At 38.3% G+C, this 25,000-nt stretch overlaps 1 protein-coding gene across 4 annotated transcripts in view; it reads left to right on the top strand.

Moving 5' to 3' along the window:
* CFAP299 (cilia and flagella associated protein 299) overlaps positions 1 to 25,000 on the top strand; it is a 585,593-nt gene that overhangs the window by 4,984 nt on the left and 555,609 nt on the right. For all 4 annotated transcript variants that reach the window (XR_009259483.1, XM_058722135.1, XM_058722134.1 and 1 more), the window contains exon 2: positions 7,851 to 7,981. Coding sequence is in view for 3 of the 4 variants with exons in the window: in XM_058722135.1 (XP_058578118.1) it covers positions 7,851 to 7,981 (131 nt within the window). In the remaining variant the exon portion in view is untranslated. The remainder of the gene's footprint in view (positions 1 to 7,850; positions 7,982 to 25,000) is intronic.

Raw genomic sequence — 25,000 nt, 5'->3', positions numbered from 1 at the left:
CTGTCTATACCTTTGTTAATTAACTCAGCCACTCAATTTCCTTCAATTACTACATTTAAATGTGTCCTCTGTTTCCTGCCTGGACTGACTAAATAAACTAAGTTATTTAGCATTCAAATGGAAGTGCAAAAGAAAGACTTTTTGGGGCGGAAATGAGGGACTTCTAAAACCACCTGCTGGTCTTTTCTGAATTTGTAACTTGAGCAAATACTTCATATATTTTCAAATAATTTTTCAAATTTATCACTATAAATTTGTATAGTTTTCTTTTGTCTGTATTATGGTTCTTTTCTGATTTTCTTAAAATTCTTTTTCAATGTTTATTTATTTTTGACAGAGAGAGAGAGACAGAGAGAGAGACAGAGACAGAGACAGAGACAGAGCATGAGCGGAGGAGGGGCAGAGAGAGGGTGAGACATAGAATCCGAAGCAGGCTACGGGCTCCAAGCTGTCAGCACAGAGCCCTATGCGGGGCTCGAACTCATGAGCTGTGAGATCATGACCTGAGCTGAAGTCAGACACTCAACCGACTGAGCCACCCTGGCGCCCCATCTTTTCTGATTTCTAAAATTGTTTGCATGTTCTTTATTTCTACCATCAATCTTGCCAAATGTTATCTATTTTATTAGTCTTTTAAAAGGATAGGCTCTTGACTTTCATTAAGCAATCAAAGCTTACTGGATTTATATATTTTAATTTCTGTTTTATTTTTCCTGTCGTTTTTGTTAATTCTTCTATATTATTTAGGTGCCTTTGCTATTCTTTCTCTACTTTCTTGAAGTAGAATGGTTAGCTGTTCATTTTCAAACTTGTTTTTTCCCCAGTAAATACATTGATGGAATTATTCTCTCTATATTTTATTAAGGTTTGTTATATGATTTCCTTGCCAAAAATTTAAAACTCCATGACAAAATATGTCATAAATAAGTCAAAAGGCAAGCAATTACTTGCAAGTAAATATTTGCAAAATGTATAATCAACCAGGACCTACTATCTAGAGTAAAGCCCCATGAATCAATAAGAAATAGATAAAATCTTACGGAGCAATGAGCAAATTTAACAGAGAGAATTCTTACATAGATACTAAACGTAATAATTATATGAAAAGTTGCATATATATATATATATATATATATATATATATATATATATCAGACTGTCACTTATGGGAATTTTTTTTTTTTAAATCATGAAACTATACCAAATGTTTCCCCCTTAACTGACTTGCTACCAAGTGTCTGGCTAATCCCAAGTTCTGAGCTCATTTTTCCCCAATGCCCTCAGCAAACTGAGAGGCAACCCACCCCGTCATGTTTCTTATTGCCAGTAAAACGTCCTCTGGCAGCAGAGATGGCAGCAAACACTTGGTTACCCAGAGCCTCGTCTTCATGGCAGGTATCTTTTTGCCTCTGCATCCCAGGGACTGCATTGGACTCCTTCACACTGGGAACAGGGCCTTTAATGAGATCAGAGCTCCCGTGCCGGGTCACCCAGAACTAATCAGAAAGCCCATCCTTCAATTCTTCTTCCTCTGGAGTCATTGCCAGTAGCTGATTGTGGTTTAGGCAGTCAGAGAAGCAGAACACACGCACAGGCATGCATGCATGCACACTTACACAATACATATATGTATAGGTGTGTGTGTTCCACGTATATGATTTTGTGCCGAGATTTGACCTTACACAGTTAAGAGAACTGTTCAAACGGTGAGTGAAGGGCTGTTTCTTTGGTGTCTGGTGCTGAAGCCTGAAATCACTAGGACACACAGCCAGGAAGGAAAGGCACATGAGAAACGGGGAGGGGGAACAGGGGCAAACTGAGAGACCTGCAAGGATGAACTAGAACTTGTAGCAGGCCGTCAGTTGTGGTGTGGGGGTGACCTACAGGAGAGGCTGGCATCTTCAGTTATGGAGCTAAACATGGCCCAGGAGTTGGAGAAGCTGAAGAAGATCTTGTAGGAACTAGAACAACATGGTTGCTTCTTGTGCCTTCCAAATCTATTGCAGACGTCTCTTATGGCCCAAACTAACCTGTACATACCAAAGGAGAGGAAATTATGGGAAACTGAGTTTATGCTTAGCCAAGTTGACGGAATACAAATTCACTGCATCTGCCATTTTTAACTTTTCACAGGGAGAATGTATTTGTATCTGACTTGTATAATTAACAATAAAAAAGTGAGGGATATAATTTTCTTTTTTTTTTTTTTAATTTGTCTATCGAGAAAGCATGAGCATGCGTGAGTGGAGGAGGGGCAGAGAAAGAGAGGGAGAGAGAGAATCCCAAGGAGGCTCCGGGCTCTGATGGCAGAGCCTAACGCAGAGCTCAATCCCAAGAACCATGAGATCATGACCTGAGCTGAAACCAAGAGATGGACGCTTAATTGACTAAGCCACCCAAGTGTCCCAAGGATGTACTTTTCTTAAATAATTGTTTAGAACTTGCATTATACTGACATCAATTCAGAAAGGATAGCACAAAGTAGAAAGCTAAAGACTAATTTCCCTTATGAACTGAATGAAAAGCAATGTAAAACGAATCCAGGAATATATTAAGAAATAATAGATCAGAGTAAGATTAGTGTGATTTATCATAGGAGTGCAAGGATGAACTCATGATATTAAATTTAAAAAGAAAAAAATATAACTTCTATAGATCCATAAAAAGCATAGGATAAAATTTCAAACTTCCTCATATCATAACTTGATGAAGAGTATACAGCAAACACTTATAAACCTCATATACAGTGGTTAAACATTTCAAAGTTTAGCATGGGAATAGAAACATGATAAAAATGGTTGCGAGTACTCTTAACTTTTTATTGGTAATCTGGCTGCGGCAATGCTACAATGAAAGGAAAGTATCATAAATACTTGGAAGAAGGAGTCAGAATATTATTATTATAAAGGTAGTATGATTATCTGCCATGATACAAAAAATACAAGAAAATTAACTGGAACCCTATTAGAACAAGTCAGTGAGTTTAGTGAAGAAATCTAAGATTGAACTACAATAATAACTCTTTTCTCCAGCAGTAACTAACATAATAACAAAAGACACAAAAGTGAAGGGAGCCTCAGTACTCTGGGGACAATGTCAAGGGTGGCCATGAACCAAGCAACCCTCCCTCCCTTCCTCCATTCCTTTCTTCCTCCCTCCCTCACTGCCTACCCCCCTTCCTCTCTCCCCTCCTTTCCTTCCCTCCCCTCCCCTCCCCTCCCCTCCCTTCCTTTTCTTTCTTCCTCCTCCCCTCCCTTCCTCCTTTCTTCTCTTCTCTTCCCTACCTTTTCTTTCCTTTCTTTTTCCTCCTTCCTGTCCTCCTTCCTTCCTTCCTTTCTTGGATGAGAAACACCTCGGCACCCCAGACGCCGGCTTCCCCTTGTTCCAGACTCACCTGTTCAGAGTCTGGCTCTTGCCACCTAACGCCAAATCCCAGTCTTCATCTACCTCTCACCCCACTAGAGGAACAGTATAAGAGGTGCTTTGCCTCAGGGGGACAGCCAGGCTGGGGGTGGCAGTGGGCTCTGGCCCAAGACTGGGGACAGTACAGCCCCAAGGCTCTTAAAGTAGTGAATTGTGCATGCCAGGCCACACATCTGTAGCCTTCTAGGAATAGATAGGACCCTGAGCAGTATTGTGGGCTTCTGGGGTGGAACCCTGCCGTCCCAGTCCAACTCTGCCAAGGTCCAAGGCCACAGCATCAGCTGGAAGGCACCATTCCATTGTACGTCCTCGGGACCAGGTGTCCCTCCCAGCAGCTGAGAGATGTCTAAAATTTGTTCCAGGAGAATAGTCATCCAGTGAGAATTAAGTCTTGCACAGACTTAATTGCTGCCCTCTGCTTTGCCACAAGTTGTTTTGCAGTTCATGTATAGTAAGGAAGCCTTCTCCGTAAGGGCAAGCCATCTCTGGATTCTGTTTTGCACTACGCCTCCTCATAGCTAGCTCTCTCCAAACTGCTAATATCCAGAAGTAAAGACTTATGATCACATGAGAAAAGAACATTGACAATTAATAAAGGATCACTGCCTTGGGGCACCTGGGTGGCTCAGTTGGTTAAGCATCTGACTTCGGCTCAGGTTATGACTTCATGGTTGGTAAGTTCGAGTCAGTGGGCTCTGCACAGACACTACAGAGTCTGCTTGGGCTTCTCTCTCTCTCCCTCTCTCTCCCTCTGTCTCCCTCTCTCTCTCCCTGCCCCTCCCCCACTCATACTTTATCTCTCTCAATATAAATAAACTTAAAAAAATATTGCTGTATTTATATACTTGGATTATCATGGCTAATCATGTATTTTTACTAAGATGAACTGTTATAGTCAAAACCATTAGAGTTTATAAAACATTATCATCTTTTTGCCCTTCCAAATAAATGTAAGTGGAATCCCAGAGGAATCAGAGGGAAGTAGAGGATAAACTATATTTGAAAAAAATAATGGCTAAAAGTTTCCAAATTTTGTGAAAAGTATAAATCCATAGAGCCAAGGAAGATGATGCGTTCCAAGTGGAATAAACACAGAGAAACCAATCCAAGGACTATCTTAATTGTTGAAAACCAATGGTAAAGAGATCTTAAAGGAATTTAAAATGAAGGGATACATTATGTAAAATAAAATACCTCTCAGAGGTAATACAAGGCTTGGGACAATGGGATGACATCTTTAAAGTGTTGAAAAGTCAGAAGTCAACCTGGAACACTAATCCAGCAAAAATGTCTTTCAAAAATGAAGGTGAAATATATTTTTTTCAGTCAAACAATAGCCAAGATAATTTGTTAGCAGACCCACACTACAGAAAATGTCAAAGTTTTTTAGGTAGAAGGAAAATCATATCAGTACGAAACTTGGATCTACATAAAGGAACGAAAAGCACCAGAAACGCTTAATATGTGAATAAGTAAAAATATTTTAGTATTTTGTCTCTTTAAAGATAATTTCTTTAAAGATAATTGACCATTTAAAGTGGACAGATGGGGGCGTCTGGGTGATGGCTCAGTCGGTTGAGCATCAGACTGTCTCAGGTCATGATTTCACAGTTTGTGGGTTCGAGCCCTGTGTGGGGCTCTGTGCTGACAGCTCAGTCTGGAACCTGCTTCAGATTCTGTGTTTCCTTCTCTCTGCTCCTCCCCCACTCACACTGTCTCTCTCTTTCTCAAAAATAAATAAACATTTAAAGAATAAAAAAAATAAAGTGGACAGATGACTTATGATTCTACTAGTGGTAATGGTTGGTGAGGCAACCAACTTGAGCTTTCTCCTTATTTTCTCAGTAGGTCTTGTTTCTTGTTACAATATAAATTAACATAGATGAGTGTAGAACTACCCAGATCATTTTGTGTGGCCCAGGTAAGGCACACAGAAAAGCACAATTCACTCCAATATATGAAATTAATACAACAACTTTTTAATGGTCTTTATTATGTAAAATACTGTGTTGATCACAAGCCATTGATATTCTTCTGGAAAACCCCCACAGTCTCACAGAGTTTACCTGAGAATTCTTCCCATATGCCCACGTTTAATAATAGATTTATGCAAACTTATACTCAAGTCATCTCTTTTGTAAATCACATCTAAAATCATTGTTTTTTTTTTTTTTTTTGTTTCTATTAAATATTAATTCCACTAGGTGGAGTCATTTGCTTAGTTTTTGTGGTTCACACTAAAGAGCTTAAAAATAACATGTACAATAAGCAGGGAAACAAGTCAGAAAAAAGACAAATAACCCTCCCAAGATCTGGTGCTTTGGGCTATATTAGCTTGGCAGACGTATCTTCATTACTACACAGAGTTCACTACAGTTGACCTTGGAACAGCAAAAAGGTTAGAGGCACCAAACTCCGTGCAGTCAAAAATCTGTATATAACTTTTGAGTCCCCCAAAACGTTACCAATAGCCTACTGTTGACTGGAAGCCTTACTGAGAACATAAACAGTTGAACAGAGAACTTAAACATACATACACACGTACATATTTTGTATGTCATATGTATCATATGCTTTATTTTTCCAATCAAGTAAGTTAGAGAAAAGAATGTCAAGAACAGCAGAGAAGAGAAAATACACTTACAGTATGGTATGTATCCAAACCATAAGTTTACCTCAACTGTTTCCAAGATGAATTGTCTGTTGGTACCTACATCACTATTGTTTTACAGGATACAGAACACTGTCGATGTATGTGTTACTAACACCAGACATGACAAATGAGAAGATAGTGTACAGTCTGTAAGTGTTGATACATTTTAGCTTTTTGCAATAGATTTGTGTATGTTTTATGGTAGTAAATGATAAAAATAGACCAGTATGTTGCTATATTTTATGCATTTATGACACATGTAACTTTTTCTTGATTCTTTCATTACTTTTGTCTACATGATTCATTTGTGAATTTTTTCAAATTATTGCACATCTCCAAAGAATTTTCCAATATATTTATTGAAAAAAATATGTGTATAAGTGAACCTGCACAGTTCATCCTTTATTGTTTGAGGGCCAACTGTATTTGCTTTTAATGTTTAGCAAAGGACAGTAGCAAGTTTTCTAGGTTGGTAGTGTCTAAATTTTTTCTTCCCAATAGTTGGAACTTTAAAACAGCTCCTGAGGGGTGAACAGATTATTAACCAGGCATCTTAAGTTTTCTCATTTAATCCTGTCAGATGGTTCTTTCATTCAACAGTGATGTATTCAATAAGTGTCTGTTACAAAAAGATACATACATATCTATCTATCTATCTATCTATCTATCTATCTATCTATGCTATTTTCACTATAGTTCAGCTATGTTACATTTAACTAAGATGATATAAGGAACATTTTTTTTTTAATTTTCAATGTTTTTATTTATTTTTGAGAGAGAGAGAGAGAGAGACAGAGTAAGTGGGAGAGGGGCAGAGAGAGAGAGAGGGAGACAGAATCCAGAGCAGGCTCCAGACTCTGAGCTGTCAGCACAGAGCCCGACATGGTGCTCAAACTCATGAACCCTGAGATCATATCCCAAGCTGAAGTCAGATGCTCAACCGACTGAACCACCCAGGTGCCCCGATATAAAGAACATTATTAATGTATACATATTGAAATGTAATACTTTAGTCCTTATATCAGCAACCTAATGTAAGATGACACCTCTTCAGATAATAGGGAAATAATATTTATTCGTTTTTGAAAACGCTATGCAAGTGACACAAATGTGTGGAGCGTTTCTTCAAGTAGCTGTAATATAAAAGGCCTAAAGGATTGTGGGGAAACTTTTTTCAGCGTGAAGCTTTTTTGTTGCCATCTTCTTGGGTTTCTACTTTTCTGTTTTTATTGGTACCAACATTATATGGAAACAATATCTTTCCAGTTAAATAGGAAATTCATCTCTTTATTTTGTATTTGAAGTTTTAATGCTCTGTGTCATCAGTTCATTGACCTCAAGGAAGGAAGTCTCTGAAATGTTGAACTTTATGAGAGCAACCCAATTCTCTTTTTGTGCAATTGGTTTTTAAAAAAGTCTTTCTTGTATGAATACTATTGTCTCCAGTTTTATTGTTTTAAAGATACTCTATTAATTACCTACAGCTGCTCTTGTAAATGGATTAAAAACACAACAGACTTTTGTCCTCCAATCCCTTAGAGAAAATCTAGTGACTGATGTTATTTCCTTTTTTTTTTCCTCTTCATCTTACATCTGTGGGAAAAGGATGACAAATAAGATGTTTATGAAAGTATTATTAGAAAGGATTCTGAGTTTTCATATCTAATACGTCTCATTTTAAAATAATTCTGATTTTTTCCTTTATTCAGCATATATCAAATAAAATAAGATGTCTAATTCGTGCACAAATCTTACAACTGATTTTTCTCTTTAGGATGAAGGCCTGGCTCGCCAGTTGGTGGAGCTAGGCTACCGGGGGACCGGAGAGGTGGTGAAAAGGGAAGATTTTGAAGCAAGGAAGGCAGCTATAGAGACTGCAAGGCTGGCTGAAAGAACTCAGAAAAAGTAAGTGTCTGTGTTTCCAACCTGGGTTTTATATTATATTGTAGAGTCTCTGTAAAAGCCCAATCTCGCTGGCATTGCTGTCATTTAGGAACACAGGCCGGAGCGGGTAGAACTTAGAATATCCTCAGCATGTGCTCTGCAGACCACGGACTGAAGGAACTGTGACATGCTTGCAGGAAGCCACATGCAGTTTTGAGCTACTAACTTAAGAAATAGAAGTCCCCTTCAGCTCAGGTCATGATCTCGCGGTCCGTGAATTCGAGCCCCGCGTCGGGCTCTGGGCTGACAGCTCAGAGCCTGGAGCCTGTTTCAGATTCTGTGTCTCCCTCTCTCTCTGACCTTCCCCCATTCATGCTCTGTCTCTCTCTGTCTCAAAAATGAATAAACATTAAAAAAAAATTACAAAAAGAAATAGAAGTCCCAAAATACAGTAATTATACTGAAAGTCTTGTTAGAAAGTAAGGCAGTGTTATAGACTTTATGTATTTATATAGTAAAGAATATGAGTGACTTTTGTCTTAGGATTCTTTGTACTTTTGAGACCTTTACATCTTTGGCATCATTTATGTTCTTACATTTTTGTGAACGTTTATTCATTCAACTTTATTAACGGTCTCTGGCTTTTGTTAATGTGACTAATATATAGTTACATAAAATAGGAATCTCATTAAGTATATTAAACATATTATAAAAGAGATGTACACCTAAAGTGAACTATATCAACCGATAAGCTAATTTGAAAGATGTGACAAAGCAGGACACCTGGGTGCCTCAGTTGGTTAAGCGTTCGACTCTTGATTTTGGCACAGGTCATGATCTCAGGGTCATGAGATTGAGTCCCATGTGGGCCTCTGTGCTGGGTGTGGAGCCTGCTTAAGATTCTCTCTCTCTCTCTCTCTCTCTCTCTCTCCCTCTCTCCCTCTCTCTCTCTCTCCCTCTCTCTCTCCCTCTCTCTCTCCCTCTCTCTCTCCCTCTCCTCTGCGCACATGCACACAAGTTCTCTCTCTCTCCCTCTCTCTCAAAAAAAGAATAAAAAAAAAAAAAGATGTGACAAAGCAATTATCTATTTACCTTTTAAAACTGAATGCTAATGTTGTAAATGTTGGAGAGGACAATTACTTAGGAATTGGTGTATTATTCTTAATTTTAAACTACCCCAAAATTATGAGTAGAAATTTCTCATGTGTTTATTATAGCACATGACGTTTGGGAGTGGAACATGAACTAGTTCCAGGAGTGTGTGATTTTAATTGATTGTTCTAGTAGTTACTGTGTTTCATTACCATAGAACATTGGGATTTAGTATTTCGACATTTGGTAATGTATTAGTTATCTGATGCTGCCATAACACGTTACTACAAGCTTAGTGGCTTAAAACAACACAAATGTTTTTATTCATAGTGTTCTGTGGGTCAGAAGTCAAGAGTACAGTGGCTCAGCTGGGTTCTCTGGTCAGTACATCACACGGTTGAAATCCTGGTGTTTGCTGGACTGAGCCCTCTTCTGGAGGCTCTGAAGATGAATCTGCTTCCAGACGCATTCAGGTTGTTGGCCAAATTCAGTTCCTTGTGACTGTGGAACCCTGAGACCCCCATTTCTTTGTCAGCTGTCATTCTGGGTGCTGGTCTTTTGGGGGCTGGGCTGTGGGGTCCTACAGGCTGCCCACATTCCTCCTTATGCTTTCTGTGTGGTCCACTTCCAGCAAGAGGAGGTCAAGATTCTCTTGCCCTTCAAATCTCTCTGAGTTCTCCTTCTGCAGCATCTTTCCTTATTCCAACCAGAGAAAGATCTCTCCTTTTAGGGGCTTATGTGGTCACACTGGGTTCATCTAGATTATCCTGATAATATTCCTGTTTTAGGGTCTATAACCTTCATTACATCTGCAAAGTCCCTTTTTCCATGTAATGTAACATGTTCACAGTCTTTAGGAATTAGGGCATGGGCATCCTGGCTGGTGGGCATTCTGTTTACCACAGGTGATTTACATAAAAGTTTGATAATTTATTCAACATAGTTATGCACGACTTCTATTCTTAAAAATTTGAAATGATGCCAAGTATATGTGTACAATGTGATGTGTCTTATATAGACTATCAGGGGAGTCTTCTCTTTCTGTATCAGTAAATGTTTATCAGAAGCAAAAGTGGACAGAGTTTTGTGAGATTTTATAAGGAATTAAAATATATTCATCTTTTATTAGAGGTGTGCCCTATTTCATAGTAAGAGGAGTGGGCCACGGTTAAAGTGCAAGTGTACATGTCCATTTTGTGTTTGAGGATCAAAGTGAGTATTTACTCCATGCAATAGTCTCTTTAACTGGCCAGAACTGGAAGTCATCAGGCTGCTTAAGTACCCACTATGGGAGGCTAATCCCCACCCAGTGTTGCTAGAATCCCAAGGCCTTTCATCTGCAAATCTTCTCTGAATGATTTTGTAATGGGATGGGCCCCATATGTTGCCTCTTGCCCCATCTGGGAGTCACTTTGCTCCTTTCCCTCCCAGGTCTATTGTAGTGTTCTTGACAGCAGCGCCAGCAGAGGGTGACCTAGAGCCAAATATGCCCTGGGCCGAGATTTGCTGGAGAATCACTTTGAAAAATACACATGAACATCTGCCCATCTGCCAATTGGTGCCAACATGGAAACGCTTGATTCTACTATCAGATTACCTTATATTAACTTAGCTAATGTGCAGGTGAGGAGTCCCACGTAGATCCCAATCCTCTGGTCTGGTAATCCTAGAGCACCCATGGTGGGGTACCTGGGTGTCTCAGTTGGTTGAGTGTCCTACTCTTGATTTCAGTTCAGGTCATGATCTTGGGGTCATGGGGTCATGCTGTCAGTGTGGAGCCTAATTGGGATTCTATTTCCTCTCTCTCTGTCCCTCTCCCTCACTTACATGCTTTCTCTCAAAACAAAACAAAAAAACAAGTGATGGCACCTAAAAGTAAGTTATTTACTTTGATTAGTTTCAGAGGGGGAGTCTAGAGAGAAGAAAGTTAGATATTGGAGGGAGCACTGTGATGAATGGGTATTTTGATAAGGATTTATCCAAAAGAGGGCATAAGGTGAAAAAAAATTATTCTGGGCTTTTGATTTACTCACTCACTTTATAAATACTCATAACACAACTATATAGCATTAGGCACTGTGCTAAATGCTGGGGATATGATAGAACATAGGACAATCCCTGCCCTTAAGAAATTTGAGCACTAGATACATGAGAGATGATTACATCGCTGGTGGGACTGTGAAACAGAAAACAGTTTGGGGGCTCTTTAAAATGTTACACACAGAGTTACCATATGACCCAGAAATTCCTTTCCTAGGCATCTCTCCAAGGGGATTGAAAACCTAGGTCCACTTAAAAATTTGTTCACCGGGGCGCCTGGGTGGCGCAGTCGGTTAAGCGTCCGACTTCAGCCAGGTCACGATCTCGCGGTCTGTGAGTTCGAGCCCCGCGTCGGGCTCTGGGCTGATGGCTCGGAGCCTGGAGCCTGTTTCCGATTCTGTGTCTCCCTCTCTCTCTGCCCCTCCCCCGTTCATGCTCTGTCTCTCTCTGTCCCAAAAACTAAATAAAAAACGTTGAAAAAAAAATTAAAAAAAAAAAATTTGTTCACCAATGTTCATAGCAGCATTAGTCATAGTCACCATAAAGTGGAAATAATCCTGGGGCACCTGGGTGGCTCAGGTGGTTAAGTGTCCGACTTCGGCTCAGGTCGTGATCTCACAGTTTATGTGTTCGAGTCCCGCATTGGGCTCTGTGCTAACAGCTTGGAGCCTGGAGCCTGCTTTGAATTCTGTGTCTCCTCCTCTCTCTGCTTCTCCCCCATTCATGCATGCTCTGTCTCTCAAAAATAAATAGAAGTTACAAAAACAAATTTAAAAAAAAGTGGAAATAATCCGAATGTCCATCACCTGATCAATGGGTTAAAAAAAAAAAAAATGGCATATAGATACAATGGGATATTATTCAGCCATAAAAAAGAGTGAAGTACATATTGTTACATGCTACAACAAAGATCAACCTTGAAGACATCAGGCTAAGTGAAAGAAGTGAGAAAAAAAGACTATATACTGTGTAGTTCCATTTACATAAAGTGTCCAAAGTAGGTAATTGCATAAAATGCATAGACAGAGGGAGACTTGTAGTTGCCAAGGGCTGGAAGGAAGGGTGAATGGGAAATGACTGCTAATAGGTATGCATTTTCTTTTTGGGTTGATAAAATGTTCCAGACTTAGATACTGGAGATGATCGCACAGCTTTGTAAATGCACTAAAGACATTGAATTGTAGACCTTAAAAGTTTGAATTTTATGGCATGTGAATTATGGCTCAATAAAAACAAATAGGACAGAAAATAATGCATTCCGTCAGAGGTGCTGTGGTGACACCCTGAAGTGGCATTAAGTCAAGATTTGGTGGATGGGAAGAACAGGGCAAGCTCTTCTGAAGGCATGACAGCTAACTTCACTCTTAAAGGATAAGTGGGAATTAACCAGGCAAAGAAGTATGTGGAGATGGACACATCCTGTGACAAACTCAATCTGGTGACAAACTCCCGTTCTTCACAAATCTTTCTCTCTGCTTCTTTGTCTTCACATGCATCTGTTCTCTTGCTGAGACTTTTCCCCCTAAAGCCCTGCTAGCTAGAGGCCACTTGTTTCTACACTTTCTGGGGTGGTGTGGTAGTGAGTGCGTTTTGCATTCTCCCTAGTTCCCACAATCTTTGCTTCAAAACCATCTCTGCTTTATTATCATGTAAACATCATCTCTCATCTGTCCTGCACTGAGATTCATGGCAGCTGGTAGAGTGGCCACAAGGCAGAGGCTTTAAATGTTGTGAAGAAGGAATGGGTATAGTTTAGTTGGTGAACTTTTTGTCGAGACTGAATGTTCTGCTCTCCAGGGTGTGGCCATGGTATATTAATGAGGCATTCCCATCATAAGTTCTGGAGAATTTCCATTTGTAGTGAGAAGTTCAGTTTATTTTTTTATTGAAATAAATGTCTATTTTGAGACAGAGAGTGCACATGGGCGTGCACAAGTGGGGAAAGGATAGAGGGGAGAGAGAGAGAGGGAGAGAGAGAATATCCCCAGGAGGCTCCTCACTGGCAGCACAGAGCCTGACATGGGGCTTGACCTCACTAACCATGGGATCATGACCTGAGCCGAAATCAAGAGTTGGACACTTCACCGACTGAGCCACCCAGGTGCCCAGAGAAGGTCATTTTATTTCCACAGGTGATGGAGAGATGGACCTTAACTGTTTGCAACACAGGTTGAGTATTGGGTTCTTGGGGTATATTTAGTAGATTAAGGCACTGTTATTCCCATTCCTTTTAGCAAGTCAACATTTGTTACAGGCTCTTTACATTCACCCTGGCCCGCAGAGGAGAGCCACTGAATCTCTTTTTAGGCGAGTTTGGTTCTATTCTGACCAGTGTATTTCTGATGACTTTGGTGACTGAATCCTTCCATGGACCATAATCCTTTGATGCATCTTCTGGCCTCAGATAATATGTCTATTCTAGCATGCTCACTTTCCTGAGACTTTAACCTTTCCTCAGAATTCTCTCTGCAATGTAGGCATTTCAGCCATAGTCAGTGTAGGTCATTGCTTGTTTCTAGTTTTTTTGGAGCCAGTGAGTTTGCACCATTTTCTGGGGTCCTTGTCAAAATGCTATGTCCTGTGGTCTGAGAGAGTGCCACACGTCAACAAATGCTGATATATTCAGTTTTATTTCTGGCTTTTCTGGTCTAGATTCCTCTCCCCAGTCCTGCTTGTATGTGCTATCAAGGTCTTGTGGCTCCTTTCAGGTAATTCCCCTTTCCTCTCTCATCAGACCTGACATGTCCCTGGCTGTGACCTAATCTTTATAGACCTGGTGACCAGAAGTAGAATTGGAGACACTTCCTGAGGTAGACACACGTTGTTCCATGGGAGAAAGACCTCTGTATTTTCCTTTTACTTTGCTGCTGCTGGTGGTAGGAGTGTGATAGCTCTTAATGGAGAGGTTGGGATCACTTCTTCAGGCTCAGAAGAGGTCTGGGGAGGTTGGAATCTTCAGGAACCTCTACTCAGTTGTTCGCATCCAATGTGTCAGAATCCTGGGTTTCTCAATCAGAGCTCAGATTTTGGTGTAACAGACCTGCCCCTGCTAAGTGTCCAACTGTCTTTGGACTTTAGCCATTGTGACTATCAAATCCCCTGCTTGATTCATCTTCTGCTTGCCCCCTGCCTGAGGTGAGGACTTCTTTGTAAGCTAGCAAAGAAACTCTGTGGCTTTTTTATTTTGTTACAGTCGTTGGTTAATTGCCCTCCACTTTGCATTATCAACCTTTAGGGCATCGATGCAATTCAGCAACAAGTATTTGTGTAATTGCATTGTTGTCATGTTTATCATTCCCCATACATGTCAGATACCCGAATCATCCCGTTGGCTAGGGCATTCCACTTTAATTATACAGCATCCCAGTTTTCCACATGTGAATGAACTTTTTAACAGTTGGATCACTACCTTGTGCTGGGGTTGTCTGAAAATACCTCCAGGGCTGTTCACCTCATTGTTAAAGGGCTCATGGTGAGAGATACGGTCCCCATACCCCATCTCACTGCCTGCTTCCTCAGGCTATTCCAGGTAAAGTCTGACACAGACTTATCTTTTTTTTTTTTTTTAATTTTTTTTTTAACGTTTTTTTATTTTTGAGACAGAGAGAGATAGAGCATGAACAGGGGAGGGGCAGAGAGAGAGGGAGACACAGAATCTGAAACAGGCTCCAGGCTCTGAGCTGCCAGCACAGAGCCCGACGCGGGGCTCGAACTCACGGACCGCGAGATCGTGACCTGAGCCGAAGTCGGCCGCTTAACCGACTGAGCCACCCAGGCGCCCCCAGACTTATCTTTGTAGGAAGCAGGCCCAAAGATGGAGTTGAGAATTCAAAAGGTTAACTGGGAGGTAATAAAAAGAAAAGGTGGAAGCAAGATTAGACCAGAGAGGTGTTAGACCTTAATGCTCACCTGGCAGAGACTCTGTCACATCAGTGGAATGTTTGCCCAGCAGATCACCTGTTAGAGAGGTCCCACATTTGGTGGAGACTGTTTGATCTTCGAACCATTATCTGTGGAGGCCACCCTGAGAACAGCATGACATCTGCTTATTTGTTGAGGCTAACCAAAAAAATTAACTGGAAGCAATCAGCTATCCATATTTCTTGAATTCCTTTCAGGAAGCAAGTCCTTTAATTTTACAATTCATTTGTGAAAGTTGGATGTATTGGTGTTTTTACATTTTTTAATGTGATGAGTTGTGACAAACATATACAGTAGTGAGACTCTCATGACAGTCTTCATCACCCCCAAAAGTTTCCTCGTACCCCTTTGTATTTATGCCCTCCTCCCAGTCCCTGACAGCTGCTCATCTGATTTCTATCCTTAGAGTTTTGCCTTTTCCAGAATGTCATATCAAATAGAATCATATAGTATGTAGCCATTTTTTTTCACTAAGGTTTTTGAGACCATGGAGTTGCATGTATGTTTCTTTTTGTTTATTAATAAGTAGTATTCTGTTTTATCGATGGACAACAATATGTGTATCCATCCATTCTCCAGTGATGGATAGTTGGTTGTTTCTAGTTTTAGGCTTTTCTGACAAACCTGCTGTAAATATTCACAAATAGGTCTTTGTAAGAACACATATTTCCATTTATCTTAGGTAAGTGCCCAAGAGTGGAATGGCTGATTCATATGGCAGGTGTCTATTTAATTTTATAAGAAACTTTCAAACTACTTTCCAAAGTATCATTTTATGTTCCCACTAGCAATGTCTGAGAGCTCCACTTGGCCCACTTCTTTTTTTTTTTTTTATTTAGTATTTTATTTTATTTTATTATTTATTTATTTATTTATTTATTTATTTATTTATTTATTTATTTATTTTTTAATATATGAAATTTACTGTCAAATTGGTTTCCATACAACACCCAGTGCTCATCCCAAAAGGTGCCCTCCTCAATACCCATCACCCACCCTGCCCTCCCTCCCACCCCCCATCAACCCTCAGTTTGTTCTCAGTTTTTAACAGTCTCTTATGCTTTGGCTCTCTCCCACTCTAACCCCTTTTTTTTTTTTTTCCCTTCCCCTCCCCCATGGGTTTCTGTTACGTTTCTCAGGATCCACATAAGAGTGAAACCATATGGTATCTGTCTTTCTCTGTATGGCTTATTTCACTTAGCATCACACTCTCCAGTTCCATCCACGTTGCTACAAAATTGGCCCACTTCTTTGATAACACACGTGGTATTGTCGGTTTAATAAGTAGTGGGTGTAATGGTTTCTGATTACAGTTTTGCAGTATTGTTCCTTACTAAGAGTGTTGCGCATCTTTCCATGTGCTCCTTTGCCGTACATATCTCTTCTTTGGTGAAATGTCTTCTTCTTATTGATTATAATTGCTCTTTATATATTCTGGTTATAAGTTCTTTGGCAAATATACATTTTGTAAATGTTTTCTTTTATCTTTTTGTGCATATTTTTTCCTTAATGGTATTTTGCAAACAGTAGAAGATTTTAATTTTGATTAAGTGCAACTTACCATTTTTTTTAATCATTCAGTTTTATTTTGTATGCCCGAAGAATTATTTGCATATTATAAGGTCATAAATATTTTCCTTTATTTTATTCTAGGACTCTTAGAATTTTAGGTGTTACCTTTAGGTATATAATTCATTGTGATTTTTTTTTTTTTTGGTATGTTTTGCAAGGTAAGAGTCAAAGATTTTTGTTTGTTTTGTTTTTAAATTTGGATTTCCAGTTGTCAGCAGTATTTGTTGAAAGGCTATCCTTTCTCCATTGGATTTTGAAGACACCTTTGCCAATAATCAATTGACTGTATGTATGGGTCTATTTCTAATGGATTTTCTATCCTATTCCATGGACCTATATATATCCATCATTGTGCAAATAACACATTATCATGTTGCATCAGGTAATAAGAGTCCTCCAATCTTGTTCTTTTTTGTTTTTCTTTAGATAGAGAGAGAGAGAATGTGAGCAGAGGGAGAGGGGCAGAAGGAGAGAGAGAGAGAGAGAGAGGGAGAGGGAGAGAAAGGGAGAGGGAGAGAAAGAATATATCTCAAGCAAGCCCCACACTCAACATGGAGCCCAATGCAGGGTTCAATCCCATGACGTTGGGATCATGACCTAAGCCAGAATCAAGAGTCAGGCGCTCGATGGACTGAGTCACCCAGGCGCCCCTCTGGTTCTTCTTTTTAAAACTTGTTTTGAGGGGTGCCTGGGTGGCTCATTTGTTCAGTGTCTGAGTTCAGCTCAAGTCATGATCTCGTGGTTCATGAGTTCGAGCCCTGTGTCAGGCTCTCTGCTATCAGTACAGAGCCTGCTTCAGATCCTCTGCCTGCCTCTCCCTCACTCTCTCTCTCAAAAATAAATAAAAATATTAAAAAAAACCCACACTTGTTTTGAATTCTAGGTCCTTTGGGTTTCCATGTAAAGTTTAGAATAATCTTGTCAAATTGTGCAAATAGGCCAACCAATATATTATCTGAATCTGTAGATAAATTTGGGGAGAATAATATGTTAACATACTGGGTTTTCTGACATATGAACACTGTATAACTTCCATTTATTCAGATCTTGGTTATTTCTCTCTGAAGTATTCTGTAGTTTTCTATGTATAAATCTTGTACATGTTTTATTAGATTTAATCCTTCGAATTTCATCTTTGTCATGCTATTTTAAATGGTATTGTCTTTTAAATGTTAGTTTCCAATTGGCTATATATAACATATAAAAGTGAAATGGATTTTCTGTAGTGACCTTGTGTCATAACTTTCTTCAACTTACTACTTCTAGTAGCGTTTTTTTGTGTGTGTGATTTTGTTTGTAGAAGAACATCAATAAAAACTTTTACTTCTCTTTTTGTATGCTTTTTTTCCCTCTCCTTCATGTACTACGTAAAGGCTGGAAGATAATGCTTAATAAAAGTAGAAAGAGTAGACATCTTTGCTTTTTCCCCAACCCTAAGAAACATTTTCTCTTTCATTATTAACTATTATGTTAGCTATAGGTTTTTTGTAGATGATATTTATTAGGGTGAAGAAATTCTACTTCTACTTTGCTAAGAGGGTTTTTTTTTTATGATAAACGAAAGTCAGATTTTTTTCAAGTGATGTTTTTCTGTTTATTGAAATGATATTATGGCTTTCACTTTTAGTCTGTTGCTAAAGTCAATTACATTGATTAATTTTATGGTTTAATTACCCTTGCATTTCTGGGTTAAACTTACCTTCCTTATGGCATGTATGTATTGTTGGATTCTACTTGCCAATAGGATGTTTGCTTCCATTTTTGTGAAGGATGATTGTCTTCAGTTTTTTTTTTTTCCCCTTGTAAATGTGTTTTCTTCATTTTGTATTGAGGTAGTTTTGGTCCCATAAAGTGCCTTGGGAAGTTTTACTTATCTTTCAAATATTCTGGAAATAATATGTAGAGTTGATATTATTTCTTCCTTAATTGTTTGATAGCAGTTACCAGTGAAACCTAGCCCTGACATTTTCTTTATGAGAAGCCTGTTAACTACAAATTTAATTTCTTGTAGATGGTAGGGAAGTTCTGGTTACTTATTTCTTTTGGAGTAAGATTTTGTAGTTTGTATTTTTCATGTAAATTTTTCACTACATTTGTGTAGCAGACATACAGGCACAAAAATTTCATATTTTTTATATCATTTTTGTTATATCATTTTAATATATGTAGAATCTGTAAGGATGTTCCCTCTTTCATTCCTCATGTTAGTAAGTTGATCCTAATTTAACTATAAGGAAATTTACTAATTTTTTCAAAGAATTAGCTTTTGAACTTGAATGATTTTCTCTAGTATTTTTCTCTTTGCTATTTCATTGGTTTCTGCTCTGTATTACCTCAGATTGTATTCGGTTTAGGTTTTTTCTTTTTCTCGGGTCTTAGGTGGAATCTTAGATATTGATGTTAGGCCTTTCTTCTTTTCTAATGTAAAGTTTAATGCTATATATTTTCCTCTTGTTACTATTTCAGCTACATTTCAACAATTTTGATGTTTGTTTTGATTTTCATTCAATTCAAAAGATTTTAAAATTTCCTTTGCGACCCAGTTATTTTGAATTTAACTTCCAAATATTATAGCTTTTCTAAGTATCTTTTTTTTTCCTAAGTTTATTTATTCATTTTGAGAGAGAACGAGCACATGCATGCAAGCAGGGCACAGACAGAGAGAGAGGGAGAGAGAGAATCCCAAACAGGCTCCATGCTGTCAATGCAGAGCCCAAAGTGGGGCTCAGTCTCACAAACCTTGAGATCATGACCTGACCCCAAATCAAGAGTCAGACGCTTAACCACCTGAGCTACTCAGGCACCCCTCTAATATCTTTTTGATATTGATTTCTAGTTAAATTCTATTATAAAAGGAGAATATATATTCTGTATGGTTTTATTCTTTTAAAATGTACTGAGATATGTTATTTTGCCCCAGAATATGGGTTATGTCAGTGACTGTTCCAGGTTCGCTTGAAAACATTTTGCTGTTGTAGGTGGAAAATTCTACAAAAGACAGTTAGGTCAATTTGCTTGATTGTGTTTTCAGGCTTTCTGTATTCTTACTGATTTTCTGTCTACTTGCTCTTTCAATTAATTAGAAATGAGTGTTGCCAACTCCAAGTATAACAATGGATTTTTCTGTATATTTTTTCAGTTTTATCTGTTTTTGCTTTATGTGTTTTGATGCATACACTTCATGATTTCTATGTTTTCTTGACATAAAAGTCAAGAAATGACTCCTATAGCATTTCTTTTTTACTATTCTTTGTATCCCTGATAGTAATTCCTTTATCTGAAGTTTGCATCTTCTGATACTTATAGAGTTACTTGCGTTTTTAAATAGTATTTGCATGGTATATTTTTCTACTTTTACTTTTAACTTACCAATATTTATATATTTAAGATGGATTTCTTATGGACAGCATATATTTGAATCTTGCTTTTTTAAACTCAGTCTTCAAGCACTGCCTTTAATTGGTATATTTGGGTGATTTATGTTTTCATAATTATATATATGCTTTAAATCTGTCATCTTGCTGTTTCTGTGTCAGATTTTTACCTTTTCCTGCCTTCCTTTAAATATAGTTTTCAAAAATGATTCCATTTAACCTCATACTTGACTTATTTATACCTCTTTAAGCTTTCTTTTTTTAGTGATAGCTCTTTTCAAAATTAGTGTTTGCTGGAGTTGGTAACATTCAGCTTTAGCTTTTAATAGTCTACATTCAAATAATATTATGACTCCTTTACATGGTGTGAAAGATCTTTGCCCGGGTTCCATTCATTCTTCACATGTATGTTCTATTTTTGCCATGCGTTTTTACTTCTAAGTGTGTTGCAAATTCTATAGTACATTGTTGATAAGACTGTGATCTTTTTAAGTGATTCAAAATGAAATATATGCTTTTTTTAATGTTTATTTCAGAGAGAGAGAGAGAGAGAGAGAGTGCGAGTGTGCAAGAGTGAGAGCATAAGCAGGGGAGGGGCAGAGAGAGGGGGAGACACAGAATCCAAAGCAGGCTCCAGGCTCTGAGCTGTCAGCACAGAGCCTGATGCAGGGCTTGAACTCAGACTGCAAGATCATGACTTGAACGAAATTCTGCTGGTTAACCAACTGAGCTACCCAGGTACCCCTGAAATACATTCTTTTACATTTATCCTCATTTGATCATTTTTGGTACTTTTCATTTCTTTGTGTGCATCAGAACTTCTATTTGAGAGGGAAGTTTTAACTCGATAACTTCTTTTAAGCTTCCTTATTGTACAGGTCTGCTAGCAGTGAATTTTCCTCCCCTATCATTTGTTGAGAAAAGTATTTTTCCTTTGCTTTTGGAAGACATTTGTTGCTGGGTATAGAGTTCAGTTTTCAGATTCACATGTGGTGTGTCAGCAATCTCTGCACATCTGTGCCCGGGGGGTCAGGTTCACTTTCTCTCTCCCATGCTCTTGCTCTTTTTCTAGCAGCAGTGCATCTCTGTGTCTGCCATATGACTGAAATTTAACATTTAATAGTCTGTTGGCTTAGCTTTCATTCTGACAGTTACCATTTTCTGCATTATGAGCTTGATCAAGTGATCATTGTCAATGCTTTCACCTAAAAGATGGATCATGGGGCACCTGGGTGGCTCAGTCGGTTAAGGATCCAACTTTGGCTCAGGTCAAGATCTCATGGTTCATGAGTTCAAGCTCCCCACCCCATCAGGCTCTGTGCTGACAGCTCAGAGCCTGGAGCCTGCTTCAGATTCTGTGTCTCCCTCTCTCTCTCCTCTCTCATCTCTCTCTCTCTGTCTCTCTCTCTCTCTCTCAAAAGTAAATAAACATTAAAAAATAAAAAATAAATAAAAAAGATGGATCATTTCTATCTCTTAGATTTGTAAGGAGTAAGGACTGTAAGTGATACCTTGTTACTTTATGCACATAAAGTACAGTGTAATTAATTATAGTATATTACTAATTATAAGAGCAATATCTTCCAATTTCTCATTAAATTCCTATATCCAATTACATAACCATGAATACTGTCAGAAATTCTTTTTAAATTGTTTTTGTTTATTTTTATGAGATAATTGACTTTGCTTCAAGTTTTATTAGAATTACAATTGTAGAATTATAATTCTTCTGAATAAATGCTTGTATGGAACTTGTTATTGAGAAACCATTTCAAATGCAACATTTTCCTAATATCTACGGCAAAAATAATGGATAGAGCTCTTCTCTCATGTAATTAAGGTGTGACTAAATCAAAAGATTATTTCACAGACATTCGCTAAGACTACAAATTATGTGATATCAATAAATGCTCACTATCAATTAGTTGGATATTTTACTTATTGTTTAAAAATATTTTTTTAATATTTATTTTATTTTTAAGAGAGGGAGAGACAGAGTGTGAGCAGGGAGGGGCAGAGAGAGAGGGAGACACAGAATCCGTAGCAGGCTTCAGGCTCTAAGCTGTCAGCACAGAGCCCGACACAGGGCTTGAACTCACGGACCGTGAGATCATGACCTCAGCCGAAGTTAGATGCTTAACCGACTGAGCCACTCAGGTGCCCCAGTTAGTTGGATATTTTAAATCACTGAGACCTACACACTGAATTTTTCCTCTCTCATCCCCTCACCCTCTCTCCCTCTTTTTTCATTCTCTTCCTCTCTCCAACAAGCAAGTAATTATAGATGTTGATCTTTTCAAGAAACATCATAGCTATCTATTTATCTATCAACAAATGTATATTACTACTTCTTTGGTGAATACACATATGAACATATTCATAAGTGCAATTAATTTTAACTCAGGGAGTAAATAGACCCATTGCTTAGATGAACTGATTATTTTTGTATTTGACGTACTGTCACCATTGCCACATTTAGTTATAGATCTTAGCCTCTTTGAGCTTAAAATAAACCTAAATAGAGTCACAGAGAAAACCATGTAGATAAAATGCAATACTGATGATAGATCAGCTAATGATAAATTAAAAAGCAAGTAAAATTGGCATGTTTAAAAAAGTCATAGCCCTTTTCTTCAGAGTATTATTTAGTTTTTGTGTTTGTTATTATTTAGTTTTGTGTTTAGTTGTTTGTGTTTGTGTTTTTGTGGTTGTTCTTAATTTAGCTATTGGCTTAAATTTTGTTAATGCATTCAGTAGTCATTTATAATCCCTTTGTAAGTAGTTTTAAGGTTCTCTTCTCAGATTGAGTGGATTTGCTTGAGCTCTGCAGATGCCTTTAACAGCAGTTTGGGATTTCTTGAAATGTTCCCTTCCGTTGACTTTTATTACCTTATAACTACCATTTTTCTTCTGTGTTTGCTATTGTCTGCTATCTCTGCAGTCAGTCTCTGCTTCCTTCTTCTCACCACCTTGGATCTCTCCCCAAGGACAGTTCTTTGGTATTTTCACCTCACTTGTATTTCACTATTTTTCATCTCAACCACCTTTAGGTTTTCAGTTATCCTGAGTCAGATCTGCAGTCCCGATTTCTCTTGGGGGATTTTAGCTCCATATCTGTCCTTTAATATTATGTTGTCAAACCAATAATAAAATAAAATAAAAAAAACCCCCTTCCATTCTTGTTCTCTTACAGGTCTGCCTGCTCCCCATACACAAATACCATTTTTTTTAATCTAGAAGCTTTACATTTTAAGTCTACTTGATAAGCAATTTTAAAAAGCAGTTAATGATGGATACTGGTTGACTCTTGTTTATACTTGCTCCCACATTCATACATTTGCCTTCCTTTTGTACATTGCTAATTCAGTTTTTCTTTAGATTGACTTGGTGTGTTGCAGTGTCTCACCACATTGCTCAACTTCAGTTTTCCTCATTTTCTATTACTGTGTTGCCACATCATGCTTCTGTGAAACGGCTTTCACAACATCTTCTTCTCATCCCTACCCTTTTACATTCCTTTATCTATCAGCTATCTAAATCTGCATTCCTACAAAAAGAGTTTGAGGTGGTTTGCATGGGAAATATGAATCTCTTGGCAATAAGATTTTGAAAGGTGGAGAGAATAAAATATGAACGTTGAAAAAATGCAATGAAGCTGAGGTTGAGGTTAGGGCCTGAAACGTATGCTAGATTTGGGAAGATAATTCCAAGAGGAAAATATTTACATTATATAATTCCACCTGGAACAACAAAACCATTGACCATAAATGTAGATATTCCTGGTTCTAAGAGGTGTAGGGGAGGCAGAATTTTCCTTGATCCTCTTAGGGTCCCTGGGTGGGTCTGAAAATTAAGCTGATAAACACAGATTAACAGGAGAAAAGATTAAAATTTATTTAATATGTTTTATGTGACACAGGAGCCTTCAAGAGGGAAGAAAGACCCAAAGAAGCACACTGGAATATTTTGTGCTAGGTCTGACAAAAAATGGATGGTAGTGGAGGAAAGTGATAGGTTATGGAGTATGAGCTAACTGTAGTAAACTGGGGGATACTTAGTGAGGCTTGTTTGTTGGGGGATTCTTTGTGGCAGTCCTTTGCCTTCAGAGAAAACTATGCTCCTTTCCTTTGGGTATCGGGAGGGCGCCTCTAACATGAGGGTTTTATGACCGCTTCAAGGAAGAAGAATGAGGAGGGAGGAGGTCAGAGTGACCTTCCACTTCTGCCTAAAATTTTCAGAATGCCAAGGTGCTGTATTTTGGGGTAGTGTGTCCTGAGCCCCATCAGAGCTGAGGTGCTTTTACCTTCTAAGGAGTTACATAATGGCAACCTAGGAGACAGAGTGAACCATGTCACCATCAACATTTTATAGTTGTAATAATACCAAGTTTTACAGGAAAAAGCGATTCATTCTTGCCCCAAAGGATCAGTAGGAATTCTTATCCCTTACATTTCTTAAAATCCTACTAAATTACCTGATTTTACCTACCAGAAATTTTCTTTTATTACTACTTATAAGCAAATATGCTGAGCAATTGTCTTAACTTAATGTTAGTCATCAGAAATGTTGCTGTTTTTGTTTCTCTTTATCCAAATTTTTCTGTTTTTCCTGGTTTTCTTTTCCTCATTAGAATTCAAGAAGACATAGATTCTGAAAAATTGACATTGCTCTTGCGCTGCTTTGGATATCCAATTGAGGCTGATCTGCTGAGACATTCAGTATGATATGGTGGGAGATTAGGAAGGTTTTCATAGTATTGTTAGGCTATTAAGCCTCAAGAGACGTTGACTCTGCTTGACTTTGACTTTTATTAAAAATGTCTTACCTAGCTAGTACTCTTTTCCTCCCAGGAATTGTTTTCTGTTTTTTACGTATTCCCTTACTCACTACTTATAATCTCCCTACCTCAAGTAAACACATACACACACACACACACACACACACACACACACCCCAAACACATCAATCTGTTCTCCTACCTGCTTACTCATTTTTTCTACTAACCAGAGGACCAGGACACTTAACTCAGAATATAAAAGGT

This window comes from Neofelis nebulosa, chromosome 3 (assembly GCF_028018385.1).
Source record: "Neofelis nebulosa isolate mNeoNeb1 chromosome 3, mNeoNeb1.pri, whole genome shotgun sequence".
Lineage (NCBI taxonomy): Eukaryota > Metazoa > Chordata > Mammalia > Carnivora > Felidae > Neofelis > Neofelis nebulosa.
The sequence above is the reverse complement of the archived record's forward strand: the minus strand, read 5'-3'. Positions and strand labels throughout refer to the sequence as shown.